Source organism: Jaculus jaculus, chromosome 19 (genome assembly GCF_020740685.1).
Source record: "Jaculus jaculus isolate mJacJac1 chromosome 19, mJacJac1.mat.Y.cur, whole genome shotgun sequence".
Taxonomy (NCBI): Eukaryota; Metazoa; Chordata; class Mammalia; order Rodentia; family Dipodidae; genus Jaculus; species Jaculus jaculus.
The window spans coordinates 20676429-20697218 of NC_059120.1; the positions used below are offsets into that span (position 1 = coordinate 20676429).

The 20790-nt window shown below is 42.2% G+C and overlaps 1 protein-coding gene and 2 pseudogenes across 3 annotated transcripts in view; all 3 read left to right on the forward strand.

The window, feature by feature from the left end:
- Positions 1-532: 532 nt before the first annotated feature.
- LOC101612737 lies at positions 533-1817 on the forward strand (annotated as a pseudogene).
- Positions 1818-1839: 22 nt separating this feature from the next.
- Positions 1840-3972, forward strand: LOC123456070 (annotated as a pseudogene).
- Positions 3973-4010: 38 nt separating this feature from the next.
- The window catches only part of Btbd8 (BTB domain containing 8), a 94687-nt gene continuing 77907 nt past the window's right edge, over positions 4011-20790 (forward strand). For 2 of the 3 annotated variants that reach the window (XM_004653679.2, XM_045138236.1), the window contains exons 1-2: positions 4011-4336; positions 12022-12219. In XM_004653679.2, the coding sequence (XP_004653736.2) occupies positions 4188-4336; positions 12022-12219 (347 nt within the window). In that variant the 5' untranslated portion in view covers positions 4011-4187. The other variant, XM_045138237.1, reaches the window with a different exon arrangement.

Here is a 20790-nt window from a genome sequence, read left to right on the forward strand (position 1 = left end):
GAAAATACTTGAAAGAATCCTCCATGCTTAAGAGAAAGAAAAGCACACATACAAGGAACCTGGAAAAAAAACAATACTCAACTACTAGTTAACAAAGAGAGCAAAGGTAAAACTGGAAGAACTAAAAAAAAAAAAAATGGCAAAAATAAATATACACCTTTAATATCTCTTAATATCAATGGCCTCAATGCCCCAAACAAAAGACATAGGTTTGCAGACTGGGTTAAAAAGCCCCACATTCAGCCGGAAGTGATGAGAGCCGGCTGAAAGATGGCAGCACTGGTGTTCCACCAGGGGGAAGGCTGGCTTCCGGGTCCCCTGCTGGCATGTCCCGCCTCCCTGGGCGGCCCCTGGCGGCTTCCTGCCCACTGGGGGGGTGAGGCCGAGAGCAGCCCCTGGCTCCTGGCCCCGACTCTGCCCGGTCAGGAGCGGCTCCCTGTAGACATTCGAAGAGTGTGCTGAGGTCCATCCAGGCGCCCGACTACTCACTGTTAGGACCCCCGGCCGCTTCTTCCTCATGCAGATGGCAGTCCACTAGAGGCTGGACAGGACCCCCGAGGTGACTCATGGCAGGGGACGTGGAAGGATTTTGTTCCTCCATCCATGACACCAGTGTCTCTGCTGGGTTCAGAGCACTGTATGAGGAGGGATTGCTTCTCGATGTCACTCTGGTTATTGAAGATCATCAGTTCCAGGCCCATAAAGCACTTTTGGCCACCCAGAGTGATTACTTCAGAATTATGTTTACAGCAGACATGAGGGAACAGATCAGGACAAAATTCACTTGAAAGGTCTAACAGCTACTGGTTTCAGCCACGTTCTTCAGTTTATGTATTATGGAACTATAGAACTGAGTATGAATGCTGTCCATGAAATTCTTCAGGCTGCCATGTATGTTCAACTCATAGAAGTGGTGAAGTTCTGCTGCTCTTTTCTGTTAGCGAAAATCTGCTTAGAAAATTGTGCAGAAATTATGAGGCTTTTAGGTGATTTTGGTGTAAACATCGAGGGAGTCAGGGAGAAGTTGTGACGCCTTTCTGCTAGACAACTTTGTGCCACTCATGTCCAGGCCTGACTTCCTGTCCTATCTGAGCTTTGAAAAGCTCATGTCTTATTTGGATAATGATCATCTGAGTAGGTTCCCAGAGATAGAGCTGTACGAGGCTGTTCAGTCTTGGCTGCGGCATGATAGAAGACGCTGGAGACATACCGATACCACCATTCGGAACATCAGGTTTTGTTTGATGACTCCATCCAGTGTCTTTGAGAAGGTTAAAACATCAGAATTTTATACATACTCCCGACAGCTGCGCTATGAAGTTGACCAAGCACTGAATTACTTTCAAAATGTTCACCAGCAGCCCTTGTTGGACATGAAATCAAGCCATATTCGTTCTGCCAAACCCCAAACTACAGTATTCCGAGGAATGATTGGACATAGCATGGTTAATAGTAAAATCCTTCTGTTAGAGAAACCAAGAGTCTGGTGGGAACTGGAGTGTCCCCAAGTAACTCTTCAGCCGGACTGTCTTGCCACTGTCAATAACTTTGTGTTCCTGTTAGGTGGAGAAGAGTTGGGCCCTGATGGTGAATTCCATGCTTCTTCCAAAGTGTTCAGGCATGACCCAAGACAAAAGCGCCACATTCCACGTTCTTTGATGCCATCGCCTGCGCAGTGGCTGGGCTCCCCTCTGTCTCTCGGCCTGCCAAAATCTATGCATCACATTCGCCGGGAAATTCCTCCAGTCCACCCAGCCGGTGCTTGTGACCCGAGAGGACCCCAATTCCAGGAGGACTACCCTGGGAAGAAATACTGAACCGCGTGACATCCAGAAACAAATGGCCACAGATTCTGATCTTCCCGGAAGGGGTGTGTACCAATCGCTTCTGCCTAGTCACTTTTAAACTAGGGGCCCTTCTGTCCAGGTGTCCCTGTGCAACCTGTCCTGCTCAGGTACCCAACACCCTGGACGCGGTGACTTGGACCTGGCAGGGGTTCACGGGCTTCCAGGCCTGCGTTCTGACCCTGAGTCAGGCCTTCACCAGGGTGGAGGCGGAGTTCATGCCTGTTTATGTCCTGAGCTACGAAGAAAAGTAAAAAATCCCTGCTTTCTGCCAGTGCAGTGCGCGTCAACATGGCAAACGCTTTGGGGATACAGCTGATGATCTCCGCGAGGGGCGGGGGGGGGGGGGGCCTTCAGCTGCCCATGGAAGCTGGTTTGGTGGAATTTACAAAAACCAGTCGGAAATGGAAATTAGATTGGGATAACATGCACAGGCACCTGGATGAATACGCAGCCATCGCGGCTGCCTCGAAAGGAGGGAAGATTGGAATGGAAGAGTTTTCGAGGTACTTAAAGCTCCCCGTTTCTCAGCCTTTGAGGGAACTTTTTGTTCTCTTTGACCGGAATAAACCAAGGAAGGGGAAGGAAGCCAGCCGATGTATTTCCTCTCCCCTCTTCCTCCTCTCCTGCCTCTCTCCCTCCCTCCCTTTCTCTCTGTCCTTCTTGGCTGCCACAATGTGAGTTGCTCTGCTCTACGATGCCAAGATACACTAAGACATCTGAAACCATGAGCCAAATTAAATCTTTCTTCCTTTATGTTAATTTTCTCAGGTATTGCTCACAGTGATGAGAACACATAGGCTCAAGATGAATGATGGGAATATAGAGTTTAATAACACAGAGCAACGTTCTTCACGCAGCAAGCACTCATCACACAAAAAGCACTTACGTGGGCTGGAGAGATGGCTTAGCGGTTGAGCGCTTGCCTGTGAAGCTGAGGACCCCGGTTCGAGGCTCGGTTCCCCAGGTCCCACGTTAGCCAGATGCACAAGGGGGCGCACGCGTCTGGAGTTCGTTTGCAGAGGCTGGAAGCCCTGGCGCGCCCATTCTCTCTCTCTCCCTCTATCTGTCTTTCTCTCTGTGTCTGTCACTCTCAAATAAATAAATAAATAAATAAAAGAAAAAAAAAGCACTTACGTGTTAGGTTTCTGAATATTTGGCAAAATGACTACCTCTTGGACAATCTTATGTTACAAAGTGCACATATTTTTCCAAGAAATTATTATTCTTTATGCCAAAGTTGTCAGTGAACTATTGAGCTTCATTCACTTATTCAAATAGAAATTATCAAATGACTTTTAAAGGTTTATTTCCTCCCACGACTTTCTTGGAGCCAAAATATTCAGAATACAGTAGCTCTTCTAGCCACTTCCCTGCTCAGTGGAAGCCTTACCCCTCCCATCTTACTCCTAAATTCCTGGCGATAAATTTTATTAAGGTTTCCTGTCATATAATTTGACTGTTCTTATCTTAAATACACCTGCAGGTTTCTGAGTCACTACTTGGATCATAATTGTTCTGAAATCTGGCAGAGCTTACAAATTCGTTCTTCTTTCCTCAATTTTTCTTTTAGGTATTTTATTTATTTATGACAGCAAGAGGGAGAGAGACTGAGGATATATGGTACACCAGGGCCTCCTGTCACGCCACCAAACCCCAGACACACGTGCCACTTTTGCAGCTGGTTTTACGTAGGTACTGGGGAATCGAACCTAGGGCCAACAGGCTTTGCAAGCAAATGCCTTTAACCACTGAGCCATCTCCCCAGCCGTACCTATCCTACCCTCAAGTTTTCTGTTTAACCAAAGCATTTATTTATCCTTCATGGCTGAGCAGCAGGTAACTGACTCCCCCTTCTGCAAAGGCCTTTGTGACTCAGTCTTTCAGGGAGAAAAAGAACCCAGGCACACCAGGAAGACACCATAGAAAGGCTGATTGCATTGACTTCAACTCAGCGCTCAGTAAGACGTCTGGTAAACGGATAGTTAACACCAACCACTCGCAGAAGGAGGAAGAGAGGCTTCTCTTTCTGGCCCGCGGGCCTGGCCCAGGGCGACTGGAGCAGACGCTGCAGGGCGGAGGACAAACAGAGCGGACTGCGCCTGCGCACACTGGCCCGGTCACGTGACGGCGTGGTCCGCCCCGGCGATTCCCAGCCCTGCGGAGGGCGGTCCGGCTGCAAACGCGGACCGGGGGCAACCGCTAAGGGGGCGTCAACCTTTCCGCCCGGGGGCGGGTTTGGCCGCGGCGCCCGCGTTCAGTTGGGAACGCCCCCCTTTCTTCCAGAAGCGGCTCCTGAGACGCTCGGGCCTGCGGGTCGCTCTGGGGCTCGGTGGTGGGGCTATGGCCCGCTGTGAGGGGGGCAGCGCGGCCTCGGTGGCTCCGCTGGGCTCGGCGGGAGCTCGCAGTGAGGGGTTGCAGAGCAAGGGCCCCGGTGAGCGGCGCCGGCTGAAGGCGGCGGTGTCGGAGCAGCTCAGCCACGACCTGCTCAGGTAGGAGGCGGCGGGAACTCCGGCGGCTTCCGGTCCTGCGGCGCCCACCTCTGCCCTCCTCGGTCTCCCCATACACCCCTCCCCACACGGCTCCCCGCGTTCGCGGGTCACCCCCCTCGGAACCACCGGCCTTGCTCCACCTAAGGACCCCGTCTCGAGCCTTTCACACACCACGTTCCCGAGTCAGAAGGAAAACAAAAACTAACATTGTCTGACGCGCTGACGTGACTGTGCACCACCAGTTGATGCCCACAATCTTCTCACGTGTTGGAAAGACAAAAGCGCCAAGGTCGGGGTCCATCCAGGTCCTGAGACGCACACCGCTTTCTTTTACATAAAAGACAACAATAAAATTAAGAGAGGGAGTATTTATTTGGAAGGGGGAAAGATAGAACAAATGACTGGAATCTCTTTGTTTGAGCTTACCAAAAAATGCTTATAGAAATACTGATTGGAACCTGCCTTACCCGCTCCCCTCATAAACACTCCCAACAGCTCCAAGCAAGTGAAAGGTTGTCCTGAAGTTTACTTAACCGTTGTAAACCTGGTGAATAGCCACCTCGGTTTAAATGAAGCCGACAGAAACTACTTAGGTGATTTCCATTTCTGCAAAACAGTGAACTTCACTGCAGTGCAGATTCACCTGGGGAAGCTTGTTAAAATGCAGATTTTACCCGGCCCTAGCAGGGACTGAGATGAGGCCCAAGATTTTACCTTGTTAACAAGGCTCCAGAGATGCTGAAGCTGTTGGCTATGATCACATTTTTGAGGACCTCTAAACTAGAAATCGAGTTACTAATAATAACTAGTATTCATTTTAAACTCACCTACTCATAATGCTCCTGTAGCTATAAGTGGAATCTTACCAAAATGAAGAAGGGATCCTGCTTTGTCTCCTCCAGTAGGTGACTCCTGTCAAAGATGGGAAGCTGGCTCAGAGGTTAAAGGCACTTGCTTGCGAGCAGAATTCTCACACTGCCCACATCAGCCAGATGTAAAACGTAGCATGAACCTCTGCTGTTCATTTACAGAAGCAAGAAGTCCTGCCTCCCAACACACGTGCAAATAAAAATAAATATTTTTTTAAAGATGCAAAAAATAAGACCAAAGTTCTGTTTCTTTAAAATGTTTTCATTTGGGCTGGAGAGATAGGTTAGCGGTTAAGCGTTTGCCTACAAAGCCAAACGACCCAGGTTCAAAAACCCAGGACTCATGTGGGTCCTGGAGAATCGAACCTGGATCCTCAGGCTTCACAGGCAAGTACCCTAACCACTAAGCCATCTCTCCAGCCTTCTCATTCCTTTTTTCCTCAGTCCTCTATGTTAAAATGCTTGTGGGCTCAGAACTGTGCTGGTCTTGTAAGGATATGGGTAGTCCCTATGGTGTCATGAGTATACCAGTCAGTTCATGTTGGGAGTACAGTGCCTTCCCACCCTATGGCTCCTACATTCTTTTTAAAAATCTATTTATTTTATTCATTTATTTGAGAGCAAGAGAGAATGGGTGCATGAGGGTCTCTTGCCACTGAAACGTACTCCAGATGCATGCACTACTTTTTTCATCAGGCTCTATGTGGGTATTCAGAAATTGAACCCAGCAGCAGGCTTTGCAGGCAAGTACCTTTAACCATTGAGCTATCCCCTCAGTCTGACCCTTACAATCTTTTTTTTTTTTAAATATTTTTTTGAAAGCAGAGAGTGTCTGTGAGAGAGCATGAGCACACCAGGGCCTCTTGCCACTGTAAGTGAACTGCAGAGGCATGCACCACTTTGTGCATCAGTACCTTTAACTGCTGAGCCATTTCTCCAGCCCAGGCTCTTACATTCTTTTCAAACAAATATTTCTATTTATTTGCAAGCAGAGAGAGAGGAAGAGAGAATAAGAGTGAATACACCAGGGCCTCCTATTACTGCAAACAAATTCCAGATTCATATGCCACTTTTTGCTTTTGGCTTTATGTGGTTACGTGGGGAATCAAATCTGGGCTGTTGGGCTTTGCTAGCAACTGCCTTTAACCATTGAACAATCTCTCCAGCTCCTTGTACATTGTTTTTGACAAACAAAAAAACTTCATATGCTGACCCAAACACCAAATAAATATAAATAGTCAAATAATTAAATAGCCAAACAAAAAATGTGATCAGAGTGAGTCGAGGAAGACAATATGGTGACATTTGAGTGAGTTCTTGGAGTTTAAGAACTGATTCAAGACTGGGAAGGGGGCTGGAAAGATGACTTAGTGGTTAAGGTACTTGCCTGCAAAGTCAAAGGACCCAGGTTTGATTCCCCAGGACCCACATAAGCCAGATACACAAGGTGGTGCATGCATCTGGAGTTTTCTTGCAGCAGCAGCTGGAGGCCCTGGCATGCACATTCTCTCTCTGTCTCCCTCTTTTCTCTCTCTTAAGTAAATAAATAAATAAAAATTTTAAAGCCTGGGAAGGTAGAGTGGGAGTATATCTAAGCAAGACCTACACAGACACAGAAATTTGAAAGCATTTTATTTTGGTACAGACAAATTGTGTTAGATTCTAGGTTACCTGTAGTTATGATAAATGTAGAGAATTGAGGATAAACAGTGAACAGTTTCAGTAGTTAAAAAAGCCAGATCTTCTGGGGGCTAGGTAGCTGGCTTATTGGTTAAAAACACCTTTTTTTTTTTTTTTTTTTTTCCAGAGAGAGAGAGAGTATTGGCATGCTAGGGCCTCAGGCACTGCAATTGAACTCCAGACACTTGCACTGCCTAGTGAGCCTATGCAACCTTGTGCTTGCCTCACCTTTGTGTGTCTGACTAATGTGGAGTGTGGACAGTCGAACATGGGTCCTTACGCTTCGCAGGCAAGTGCCTCAACTGCTAAGCCATCTCTCCAGCCCTAAAAACACTTATCTGTAAAGCCTTCTAGCCAGCGTTTGAATTCTCCAGCCACCACACAAAAAGTCATGCATGCATCTGGCATTTGTTTGCAGTGGTAAGAGACATCCCTCCTCCCCACACAATACATACATGCAAATAAATAAATACATTAAAAAAAAGAAGCCAGCCCCAAGGGCTGGGGAGGTGGCTTAGTGCTGACCATGCTAACATGAGGACCTGAGTTTAGATCCCAGCACTGGGGAGCTGGAAACAGGAGGATCCCAGGACTTGCTGGCCACTCAGCTGGTTGAATCAGTGACCTCCAGGTCCAGTGTGGTACCCTATCTCAAAGAAATAAGGTGGAGGAGCAATTGAGGAAGACAGCCAACATTGACTTCTGGCCTCCATATGCATGTACATACATGCACATGTGCACCCATATCCATCCACCCATCCATGTCGTGCATACACTATACATGCACATATACCCCACGCATATACACAAGCAAACAACAGCAATAACAACAAAAAAGCAGGATCTGAGTTGTTGATGTGGTGGATCATGCATGTAATCTCAAAACCAGTTTGGGCTATATAGAGAAACTGTCTCCAGCAACCAACCACCACCAAGATCTGATGTAGAACTGGAAATACTTAGGATATAATACTTGTATAAGAACATCTCAGCCTCATTGATTAATGGGCTATTCAGGACAGGTTTGTTTTTGTTTTGTTTTATTTTTTAAAACAGGGTCTGCTGCATCCCAGGCTGGCCTCAAACTATATAGTGATGGGTCACAGGCATTCAATGTGTGCTGCCACCCTGGATAGTGCTGGGTCACAGGCATTCAGTGTGTGCTGCCACCCTGGGTTTTATGTGGCTAGACAGCTTCTTTGTTTTTCTAAGGCAAATATAAGCTTCCATTGTATTACTTACTAGATGCTATACTTACATGTAATGTTGTATTTACTTTTACCCCAGATCCCTTGATTTAAGCCTTGATATCATCCCCATCTAACAGACTGAGATTAGAGAAGCACTGGATAAACATTAAAGTGGTTATGACATAGTCAGATCAGACCCTTGGCCACCTGGCCCCAGTGACATCTTAGTGATTTACCCCAGGTTATATAGCCAGAGTTTGAGCCCAAGCCGTCTGTCTGCCTTCTCTTCTTTCCTTTCTTTGTTTTTGTTTTTCTATCTGTCTGTCTATCATGTTTTTTTCTTCCTTTTTTTTGAGGTAGTCTCACTCTAGCCCAGGCTGACCTGGAATTCATAGCAGTCCTCCTACCTCTGCCTCCCAGCTGCTGGGATTAAAGGCGTGCACCACCACGCCCAGTTTACCTTCTCTGCGTAGCTGTGCAAACAGGTCTTCAGCAACTTTGTCCCTTCATGTCTGTGTCCTCACCCCTTTCTTTCTCTGACTGTACCATTGAGTTGCTTTGAGATACTCTTAGAGTGCCATCACATCACTCGGTCCCTGTTCATCGCTAAACATCCCTGTACAAATCTCTTGCTTAGCTACCACATTGCCCAGTGGCTAACCTTGGTTCATCTTCTGTCCAATTCAGATGAGATTAGGGCCAGGGACCTACAGTGAGAACTAGGACCCTGTATAAATAATAGGTGAATTTGGCCACTTTATTCAGGAGACAATTGTCAGTCTGTTGAGCAAAGTGGTAGCACATGAAAGTGAATGGATTCGCCTGGACCAGAGTGAGACCGTACCTCGAAAAACCAAAAAAAAAAAAAAAAAAAAAAAAAAAGAAAGTGAATGGATTCACTAAGACTAGGTAATAGTGGCCTTCTGCACCCAAGCATTTGGAATATTCAGAAGGTGGGGAGAGCTAGTAATGTTTTAAAAGTAGGGTTAGCATCTAGATCTTGAAGTTGAGAAAAGAGCTAGAAGATTTTACAGTAGTTGAGGCATGCATACTGCCAGTGGAAGTGGAACAGTTAATCAAGTTGTTGACTGAATACATGTGGGGGAGTGGGGAAAGGGAATTGAAGATGGCTGTCAAGCCCAGGACATTTAAAAGGGAGGTATATAATAAATATTTGGTAAGGTCTTATCCAGTAGACAATTGAAATATGTCTGGAGTTGAGAGTTTGACTGGCAGATACAGATTCAAAGTTAGTGGCATCATCAGCACCAAGTTACCAAATCAAACTATTCTCTCTGGATTGGGGAGGTAGCTCAGTCTGGAGGGCACTTGCTAAGCATGAGGACCTGAGTTCAGATCTCCAGCACCCATGTAAATACCCAGTGGATGTGGCAGTGCCCTGGAGGCAGAGACAGATCCCCAGGGTTAGCTGGCTAGCTGTATTAACTAAATCTATCAGTTCTGGCTAGATTCAAGGGAGGAAGTTAAGAAGGTTGGTAAGTTCATGAGGGCTCTAACACAATGGTAACATATTAGCTTTAAAAAAAAAGACAAAACTGTTCAGGACTTGGAAAGATGGCTAAGTGGTTAAAGATGTTTGCTTGCAACGTCTCCTTGCCTGGTTCAATTCCCCAGTACCCACACAAAGCTAGATGTATGGTGTAGCACATGCATCTGTAATTCATTTATAATGGTAAGAGGACCTGGTGTGCCCATTCTCTCTCTCTCTTGCCCCCCCATTTGCAGATAAATTAAAAACTTAAAAAAACCTGTTCAACCACATAAAATCCAATAATAATAAATATCTAATATCTAAAAAACTAATAATCAGTTGTTAGTATTTATTTTTAACTTATTTATTTATTTGCAAAGAGAGGGAGAGTATGAGTACACCAGGACCTCTTGCCGCTACAAATGACCTCCAGACATGTGTCACTTTTTCAGCTTTATGTGGGGACTGGGCAATTGAACCTGGGCAGTCAGATTTTGCAAGCAAGCACATTTAACCACTGAGCCATCTCTCCAGCCCCAATAATTGCCTTTTATTTTATTTATTTATTTTTAAAAATATTTTGTTTGTGACAGAGAGAAAGAGTATGGGTATACCAGGGCTTCCTGCCAACAAACTCCAGACACATGCACTACTTTGTTTATCTGGCTTTACTTGGGTAGTAGGAAATCAAAAATGGCTCATCAGGCTTTGCAAGCAAGCACTTTTAACTGCTGAGCCATCTTTCCAGCCCAATAATTAAAAAAAAAAGTATGTGTGGGCTGGAGAGATGGTTTAGTGGCTAAGGTGCTTGATAACAAAGCCAAAGGACCCAGGTTCAATTCCCCAGGACCCATGTAAGCCACATGCAGAAGGTGGTGCATGCATCTGGAGTTTGCAGCACCTGGATGCCCTGGTGCACCCATTCTGTTATTCCCCCCCCCTTTTCTCTCTCTCTCTCTCAAATAAAAAAAAAATAAAGTATGTATATGTTTTCAATTAATATTTGAGGGAACAGCACACTTTTGTATAACCTTAAAATTACCTATGGAAAAAATTTATTGAAATTATTAACCAAGTAAGTTCTGTCTGCTCATCATCTTCAAGGCTTTAAATTTTTGTGCTCTGAAGCATTTATTTTGGGGGTAACTTGAGATCATTCAAGAAGCAGACAGTGAACTGTGCTATGTAGTGAAGATACAGAGTTTCTGTGCTTGGGGAGTTCCTTGTCTGGTAGGGAGCGATGCGCAGAGCTAATAATGCGGTGAGGAGTGCTGTAATAGGAGCATGTACAGAGTGTGGTGGGATTAGAGGAGGGAACCATTAACTGGGTCTTAGGGGAATATGAGTGTCATGGAAGGTTTCCCAGCTCTCACTGTAACGGATGTCTTTACCCAGCACTAGTATCTCGTGGTACACTGGTATGATTGCCAATTATATCCTGGGATACAGAAGTCCTCTGAGAATTCTTACCTTGATGCTGCAGATGGTATTGCCATAGTGATGACATCACCATAGTAATACAAAGTATTTTTTAGTTTTTAGGGAGCAAAGATAAAATAGCTAGTGTAGGAGACAAAAAGATCATATTGTGAAAATTTCTTTTATAATGTTGATTTCTTTTTCCATCACTGTATGCATATGTGAGATCAGTGGACTTTGCCACAACTGTGTCTGCACTACCAAAGGGACATGAAGGGTTTACCCCCTGAGTCTCATTTTGAATAATGGATTAAAACTGATTAATCTGTTTGGTGGGGATGGGAAAGGGTTTAAATGTCACATTCTTGACAACCAATCCTGCATATCAGCCTTGGTAATTAACAGAACAAAGTGTACCAGTTTGTAATCTGAATAGTCTATTGTTAGGTATCTGGTTTGTACAGTGTTGACTGTTTACATTTTTTGTTCTATTTTACTAAGAATGCTTTTAAAATTGATCATTTAATAGCCAGAAGCCATATTAATTTCCTGCTATACTTATACTTAGAACAAATCTAAAGAAGGTATATTTTAAAAATCAACATATGTAGCAGAAAATATATTATTAAAAGAAATTATTAATTTTTTAGAATATGATTTAATAAAATAAAAAAGGCAAATTATCTTTGTTCTCTCTCAATTTTTAGGAAATTAATTCTAAGCCAATAGTAAGCATTATTTTTATTTATTTATTTATTTATTTTTGGTTTTTTGAGGTAGGGTCTCAGGGTGGCCTTGAATTCATGGTGATCCTCCTAGCTCTGCCTTCCCAGTGCTGGGATTAAAGGTGTGTGCCATCATGCCCAGCTAGGTATTATTTTGGGGGTTAAACTCAACCCTTTTTTTATTAACTTTTATTTTGTTGCCCCTGTATTTATAGGTTTGTTTTGTTTTTAAATCTATTTTATAAAGACAAGCATTAAATATATTTTTACCATTACTAATTAAACTTTAATTGTTTTTTCTTCCTTACAGGCTGTTCCGGGAAGAAATCCATACAGATGTTGCTTTCTCTATAGATTGTTCTTTGTTCAAAGTACACAGAGCGGTCCTTTTAGCAAGAATCCCTGACTTTTATTATCATATTATTGGACAGACATCAAATAATTTAACCAATTATGAGCCTATTCCTGTGGAAAATGTTGAAGCTTCAGAATTTAGAACATTTTTACAGTAAGTGCTTTATCTTTTTCCTCTTACATTTAAATCTAATAAATAATTGTTTTTAAAAAATGTGTTTTTGTCTGTTTTATAACCTAAGAAAATCCATTCATTTAAATTACTTATACTTTTAGTAATTAATAAGAGTCCACTATTAATAGTAGAGGGTTTAATGTCAGTAAAGCTAACATTAGACTGATCCACAGCTGAGTGTGGTAGTGTGCCCCTATGATCCTAACACTCAGAAGGCTGAGGCAGGAAGATCACAAATTCAAGAGCAACCTGGATTCCATATGGAGACTATATCTTTTTTTTTAATATTTTATATTTATATTTTATATTTATATTTTATATTTATTTATTTTATATTTTATATTATTATATTATTATATATCTTTTTTTAATATTTTATATTTATATTTTAATATTTTATATTTATATTTTATATTTATATTTTATATTTATTTATTTATACAGAGAGAGGGAGAGAGAAAGAGAGAGAATGAATGGGCACACCAGGGCCTCCAGCCATTGCAAATGAACTCCAGATGCTTGCGCCCCCTTGTGTATCTGGCTAATGTGGGTCCTGGGAAATCAAACCTGGGCCCTTTGGCTTTGCAGGCAAGTGCCTTAACTGTTATCCCTCCAGCCCTGGAGATTATATCTTAAAGAATGGAGATTATATCTTAAAGAATGGAGAAATCGGGCTGGAGAGATGGCTTAGTGGTTAAGCGCTTGCCTATGAAGCCTAAGGACCCCGGGTCGAGGCTCAATTCCACAGGACCCACGTTAGCCAGATGCACAAGGGGGCACACATGTCTGGAATTCATTTGCAGTAGCTGGAAGCCCTGGTGTGCCCATTCTTTCTCTCTGTCTCCCTCTTTCTCTCTCTGTCTATAGCTCTCAAATAAATAAATAAAAATTTAAAAAAATAAAAAAAAAAACAAAAAACAGAGAAATGAAGATATATGCTCCATAGCCAGCCTGTCTACCTCCCTCTCTTTCCTCTCTTTTTATCTTTTTTCTCTCTTTCTTTTCTGAATACCAAACCCAGAGCTCTACACATGTTAGGCAAGTGCTTTAGCATTGAGCTATAGCCTCAGTATTATCTAGTAATTTCATTGAATTACTGGATCCCAAAGCATCTCAAAAGTGGCCCTATTGACATTTTGACTTGGATAGTATTTTTTTTTTATTTTAATATTTTTTATTTATTTATTTGAGAGCAACAGACACAGAGAGAAAGACAGATAGAGGGAGAGAGAGAGAAAGGGCACGCCAGGGCTTCCAGCCTCTGCAAACGAACTCCAGACGCGTGCGCCCCCTTGTGCATCTGGCTAACATGGGACCTGGGGAACCGAGCCTCGAACCGGGGTCCTTAGGCTTCACAGGCAAGCGCTTAACCGCTAAGCCATCTCTCCAGCCCGGATAGTATTTTTTATAGGGTAGTGCTGAGTCTTTCAGGATGTTTATTTGTAACACCCAAAATATTTTCAGACATGGCCAAGTTTCCACAGGGAAGAAGGAGAAGGGGCTGCAGTGGTAAATTGCTCCCTGTCGAGAACCATTGCTATAGACTAAGTTCTATTCTGTTGGTTTCAAAACTATGGAGCAGTTACGTATTTTAAAACCCCACAACCTCATAATCAATTCCATTTTCATGGCTTATGCCATAGTCTATTGGTTTGTAATAGTAAAATAAGCTTAGTAATTTAGAAACAACAAAAAGTTAGTACAGTTTTGGAGGATTAGAGATCCAAGATAAAAGTGCTAGCAGATCTGGTGTCTGGTGTAGGGTAGGTCCTCAAATGGCACCTTATGTGTAGAAGTTATAAACAAGCTTTCTCAAGCTTATTCTTAAAGAGCACTAAGTCCATTTGCGAGTTGAGCCTTCATGACCTAACCAACCTTCTTAATACCCCAGCATTTTAAATTTTATTTAATTTCTGTGTGTCTCCACTTCTCAAGCACTGAAGCTACAGGTGGGCCACCACACCTGCAGAGCAGTTATGTGTGGTGCTGGCCCACCCCTCACACTTGCAGGATAAGCACTTTATCCACTTAGCCATGTCCTCAGCCCATGTCCCCCCTTTTAATAAAATCACACTGGACGTTAACTTGGGGGATGTATACATTGAGACTGTGGAAGCCTGTATGCAGTCAAAATTTTTGAAAATGTATATTCAATTGAATTTTTCAATTGATTTGGGTAGGTTAAACTTAGTTAAATAATGGGAAAACCAGCTTAATTCCCCTCTTAATTTTATTTTATTGTTGGGTAATGCACAATTGTTATAGTCCCACACTTTATTTATTTATCAGTTGATAGCCACTTTAATTCTTCTACTTTTTGGTTATTATAGCTAATGTTGCAATGAATATTTGTTCACCTTTTTTTTTTTTTTTTGAGGCAAGCCCAACAGACTGGCATTTTTTTTTTCTTCTAAATATATATATGTGAGAGAATGAAAACGAAAGAGAGAGAGAAAAAGAATCGGCATGCCAGGGCCTTCGGCCACCATAATCGAACTCCAGATGTGTGTGTGCCACCTTGTGCACGTGTGCGACCTTGTGCATGTGTCATCTTGTGTGTCTGGTTTACATGGGATCTGAGAAGTCAAACATGGGTCCTTAGACTTTTCAGGCACGTACCTTAACTGCTAAGCCATCTTTCCAGCCCTTGTGCAGTGTGTGTGTGTGTGTGTGTGTGTGTGTGTGTGTGTGTGTATCTGTCTTCATTTCTCTTGAGTAAATACCTAGGAGTGAGTAAACTGGCTGGGCCATATGGCAACTCTATTTCACCTTTGGAAGAACTGCCGGAGTCTTCCAAACTGATTGTACCATGTGACATTCCTACTGCTAGCAGTATGGAACTTTTGCTATCTGCTATCTTTTTACCCTTTTATTTTTTTAATTTTTATTAGCATTTTCCATGATTATAAAAAAAAATCCCATGGTAATTCCCTCCCTCCCCCATAAAACTTTCCCCTTTGAAATTCCATTCTCCATCATATTACCTCCCCATCTCATTCTGCTATCTTTTTTTTTAACTGAAAAAATTTAATTTTTATTTATTTGACAGAAAAAGAGAGAATGGGTGTGCCAGGGCCTCCAGCTACTGCAGCCGAACTCCAGACACATGCACCACCTTGTCACCTTGTGCATCTGTTTTACATGGGTCCTGAGGAATTGAACCTGGGTCCTTTGGCTTTGCAGGAAAGTGCCTTCACCACTAAGCCATCCCTCCAGCCCTCTCCTATCTTATTAATTATTGCTATCCTATTGGATGTGAGCTGCTATCTCATTTGATTTTTGTAAGGTTTGGGAGTGAACAAGACCACGCAAACCACTCTGAGGCAAAGATGAAAGCTTGTAGTCAAGAAAAGCACAAGCTGCCAGGCCTGACCCACAAGAGAGGAGCACAGCCAACCTGAGTTTTCTGGTAGTGGGCTTTATGGGGCTTTTTCAGTTGGGGGAAGGCAAGGAAGGAAAAATACCCTCATTTGTTAAGTTGAATAGAGAAGTGCCTTTAGGGGAGATCATTACATAAACCACTTACAATAGCTAGGGAATAGCACCAGAACAGTGACCAGGCAACTCAGACTCATGAGATAGGGGGCAGAAAACTGTGACCTGGGCCATTATTAAGCAAGGAGATAGTGACCAGGTGGATTCTTGAAGAATGTGGACAGTCCACTATCCTATACCTCCATCACCAGTCTGCTGACCATGGTGACTTCATGTTAGGAGCCTGTCCCAACCTAACATTTTTCCCTTATGTTTTTAGGATAATGAATGGCTTATTTACCACATTGATATCTTCTTTTGAGAATTATTTATCTGTAGCTTTTGCCTATATTTACATGAAATTATCTTTATATTATTAAGCTACATATTCTGGAACTCTAGGGTCATACATAATGTGCTGATCTACTGTCCTACCCTTTGGGTTGTCTTTTCACTTTCTTGGTGGTACTATTCGTGACAGCATTTTAACATTTTGATGTAGCCCAGTTTATTTAAATTCTTTCGTCTCTTGTGTTTTGGTATAGCTAAGAAATCATTATTAGTCCAGGGTCACAAAGGTTTGTGCCTATATTTTCTCCAAAGAATTTTGTGGCTTTAACCTCTTGGCTATTAGATTTCAGTCTGTGATTTATTTTGAGTCAATCTTTGTGTGTGCTGTTGGGAAGAGCTCAAACTTTATTAATTCTTTTGTATCTGGATATACAAAATTCTCCTAGCATTATTTTTTTAAATAAACTGTACTATTATATTACCTGGACATCCTTGTAAGAAACCTTTTGATCATTACTATGAACTGAATCATTCCTCACCACCTATAATATGTTAATGCTCTAACTCCTGGTGTGATGGTAGTTGAGATGGGCCCTTCAGGAAGTGATTAGGTTTGGCTGAGTTCATGAGGGTAGAATATTAATAAAGTTCAGAGTCTCTTTATAAGAAGAAACACCACACATACATACACCATACCCCATGCCACACTATATACTGCCAAAGAACAAGAGGAAACACCAGGGAGGTTGTGCTGTCTCCCACCCCCACCATGTGAGAGCCCACTGAAAGGCAACATCTGGAAGCCAGGAAGAAGGCCTGCACCAGAACCAACTGTGTTGGCACCGGATTTTGGACTTCATAGCTTTCAAGATCTTTCTCATTGACCCCACCCAGCCTGGGGTATTTTGTCATGGCCGTCTGAGCTGATTAATGCACTCATAAATGTGAGTTTGTTTCTCTTATGTCAAGTCTATTCCATTGATGTGTTTTTCTGTTGTTAGGCCTATGCCAATGATCAATATTGACTTTTATAGGAAATCTAAGGGCTGGAGGGATGGCTTAGAGGTGAAGGCGCTTGCCTGCAAAGCCAAAGGACCTAGGTCCAATTCTGCAGGACCCACGTAAACTAGATGGACAAGGTGGCACATGTGTCTGGAGTTTGTTTGCAGCAGCTGGGGGCCCTGGCATGCCAATTCTCTATCTGTCCCTCTCTCTCTCCCCCCCTGTCTCAAATAAATAAATAAAATTTATGTTTTAAAAAAAAATCTAAGTTGGATTTTTGTGTTTTTATGTATTAGATTCTGGGTGCTTCTTAGATAACAGTATTTTCATTACTTTTAACATACTTTTTGCCTGTTTTCAGAAGCATGTTGACTTTAGCATAGAAAATTGGTTTTGGATAATGCAAGCAGAGTTAGGTATTTGCCTTCTTGTTCTCTGTTTTATGCCTAGCAGTTGAGAGAGTGACCTGGTTATTTTCATTATTTGAGTTTCTAATATGAAGCTTCTATAAGCATAATTGAAAAATTGCCTACCTTGGCTTTCTCTACTGGAACAGTATCATAATACCATAATTTAAATAGATATTTTAAGTGTAATTTAGATAATTTTTATATTCCAACATAGACCAAATATCAGTTTTAAAATATATATCTTTTTCCTCTAGTAAGTACTAGAGTGAGTGGAGTTGGAGGCTTTGTAGAAAAGCTCAGTCTACTGTTTGTCTGTGAACATGCACTAATCACTTTCTTCCCACCTGAAAAAAAAAATTAAAGGAAAAAAGTGATCAGGAAGAAAATACTGAATTAGTGATAGTATGAGATAGTGATAGAAGCCCTGGATTTGGCATCTGCCTTCTTCTGTGTGTGCATTTTCCTGTTTCCTAATTCTTTCAGCTTCAGTTTTCTCGTTATGAACCAGGAAGTTGGAATAACAGGTTTTCGACTTCATACCACTTGACAGTGCATATTTTAAGCATTTAATCACTCTATTTATGCATCAGGTTAGTCATGGTATTCTGTGGTTATGTAAGCTCCTTGAAAGAAGATTGTCTGATTGATGTGCACATCACAAATGATATCTTTCTAGTGTCTTGCACTTACAAAGTGCTTGTGATAGGCTGCCCCTATTTTTTAGCAGATAGTGTTGAAATTTGTCTATATTAAAATAAAACCTAAGGAGACCATTATAAAGGGATATGCTGATATACAATTTTTCAAATAAAAATTAGGACATAATGGATTTTTGCACTATGAAATTGTCATTTGTTTACTATTATAATTGTGTGGTGTTCATGCATGTATGTTCATATGTGTGTGCACAGGTGTGCAGGTAGAAACTAGTGGTTAATATCAGGTGTCTTCCCCAATCACTGTCCACCTTAATTATTAAGAAAGGATCTCTTGAGCTGGAGAGATGGCTTAGCGGTTAAGCGCTTGCCTGTGAAGCCTATGGACCCCTGTTCAAGGCTCGATTCCCCAGTACCCACGTTGGCCAGATGTACAAGGGGGCGCACACGTCTGGAGTTTCTTTGCAATGGCTGGAAGCCCTGGCACACCCATTCACTGACTCGCTGTCTGTCTCTTGGTCTCTCTGCCTCTTTCTCTCTCTCTGTCACTCTCAAATAAGTAAATAAACAAACAAACAAAAAAAACACCTTTTTTTAAAAAGAAAGGATGTCTTTCTAGGCATGTTGTTGCATGCCTTTAATCCCAGAATTTGGGAGGCAAAGATAGGAGGATTACTGTGAGTTCAAGGCCAGCCAGAGATTACATAGTGAATTCCAGCTCAGCCTAGGCTACAGCAACACCTTACTTAAAAAAAAAGAAGAAGAAAGAATCTCTTATTGAATCCAGAACCTAATGATTCAGTAGTTTAGCTAGGCAGCTGGCCCTAAGTATCCACTTACCTGTCTCCAGAGTGATGAGATTGCAGACATTTACCACCTGTGGTGGAGTGCTGAATGCTAGGTTCCCAGCTGATAACAATTGGAAATTAAAGCCTCCTGTAGGTTGTGTATTGTTGGGGGCGGGCCTCTAGGTGTTAGAGCCAGTTTCCTCATGCCAGTGTTTGGTACATTCTCCTGTTGCTATTGTCCACCTTGCCTGGGCCAGGGGTGGATGTCCACCCTCTGCTCATGCCATCGTTTTCCCTGCCATCGTGGAGCTTCCCCTTGAACCTGTAAGCCAAAATAAACCATTTTTCCCACAAGCTGCTCTTGGTTGGGTGATTTCTACCAGCAATGCAAACCTGACTGCAACACCACCATACTGACACCCAGCATGGGTGCTGGTCTCTGGCCTCAGGCCCTCAAGCTTGTGCCCTAGCCATTGAAATTGTAATTTAAAAGTCTTCAATTTACACCCTTTCTCTTTAAACAATCTGTAAGATTTAAAATATTCTTTTTTGTTGCTGCTTATTCTGCAGCAAGTCCTTTGGTATACACTTGGGTTAGAGTATAAAATGTGCATGTTTTATATGCAGTAACTTCCACCAAGGCTTAAGTGTCAGTTGAAAGTAGTGCTCGCTTTGTGACCTCATGATTAAAATTAAACTGAAGTCCATCAAAATTTCTGAGTTCCTAAGAAGACTTAACATTTTTAGTGATGTTTAAGTATGTATATATATATGAAAAAGAAAGAAAAAAAAGGGCCTTGGAATTTTTAGTTTAACATCAGTAACTGGGAAGTGCTAGAATAAAATGTTAGTCAAGTTAGCATATAAAACAGCACAGAGAAGCATTGGAGAGATGGCTCAGTGGTCAAAGGCACTTGTTTACAAAGTCTCATGGCCTAGGTTCAATGTCCCAGTTCCCATATAAAGCCAGATGCACAAAGTGGTGCAATTTGTCTGGAGTTTGTTTGCAATAATCCATACTCACTTTTTCTTTCTTTTTTCCCCTCTCTTTCTTTCCTTCTGCCTCTCTCTCTCAAATAAATAAATAAAATATTAAAAAATAGCACAGAGTAATTTTTTCGGTGCTACCTTTTATCTCTGCTACATCCCTTATAATACTAGGGCTGTAAATGAGTGGAATATATGACTTCCTTGTTGAAGCAACTGCATCTCTTCATTTTGGGTAGAGCGTAGAGCAGTCAGGGGTGCGGTTGAGAGACTTGGGCTTACTCCCAGGGCTTTGTGCATGCTGAATATACACTGTACCACTGAGCTACATGCTCCAGCTATATATTTTATTTTATTAATTTTTTGAAACCAGGTCTCATTGTGTTGCATAGCTGACTAGGACCTCCTGGGCTGAAGTGAGCCTTCTGCCTCAGATGCTCAAGCACCTGGTATTATAGGCATGTGCCACTATGTCCTGCTCTAGCTATGTATTCCTGATACTCTGGTATCTGAGGACTCAGTGACTGAGAGACTGCTCCTCACAGATAGCTGGATGTGGACACACACGCACATGTACACACAACCATGTGAACAAGACTAACCTTAAATTCATTACTATCAACCTGAAAGATGCTTCAGTGCTGGTGTCAAATCTAATACGTGTTTTTTTTTTCTTTATTCTGTTACCTGGTATGTAACATTGATTTTCTTACATCTAACCACTCCTGAATTCCTGAGATAAATCCTCATTGGTCATGGTGTATAATTGCTGTTATATGTCGATAGATTCAATTTGCTATTATTTTGAGGATGTTTCTAACATCAAAAAATTTATAAACTACTTTTCAAACTTTCTACTGTTTTAGAGCAACCTTTTTTTGCAATTAGTTGAAACTAAAAAAGTCTTTAAATTATGCTTTAAGGACATATAAACTAGATATC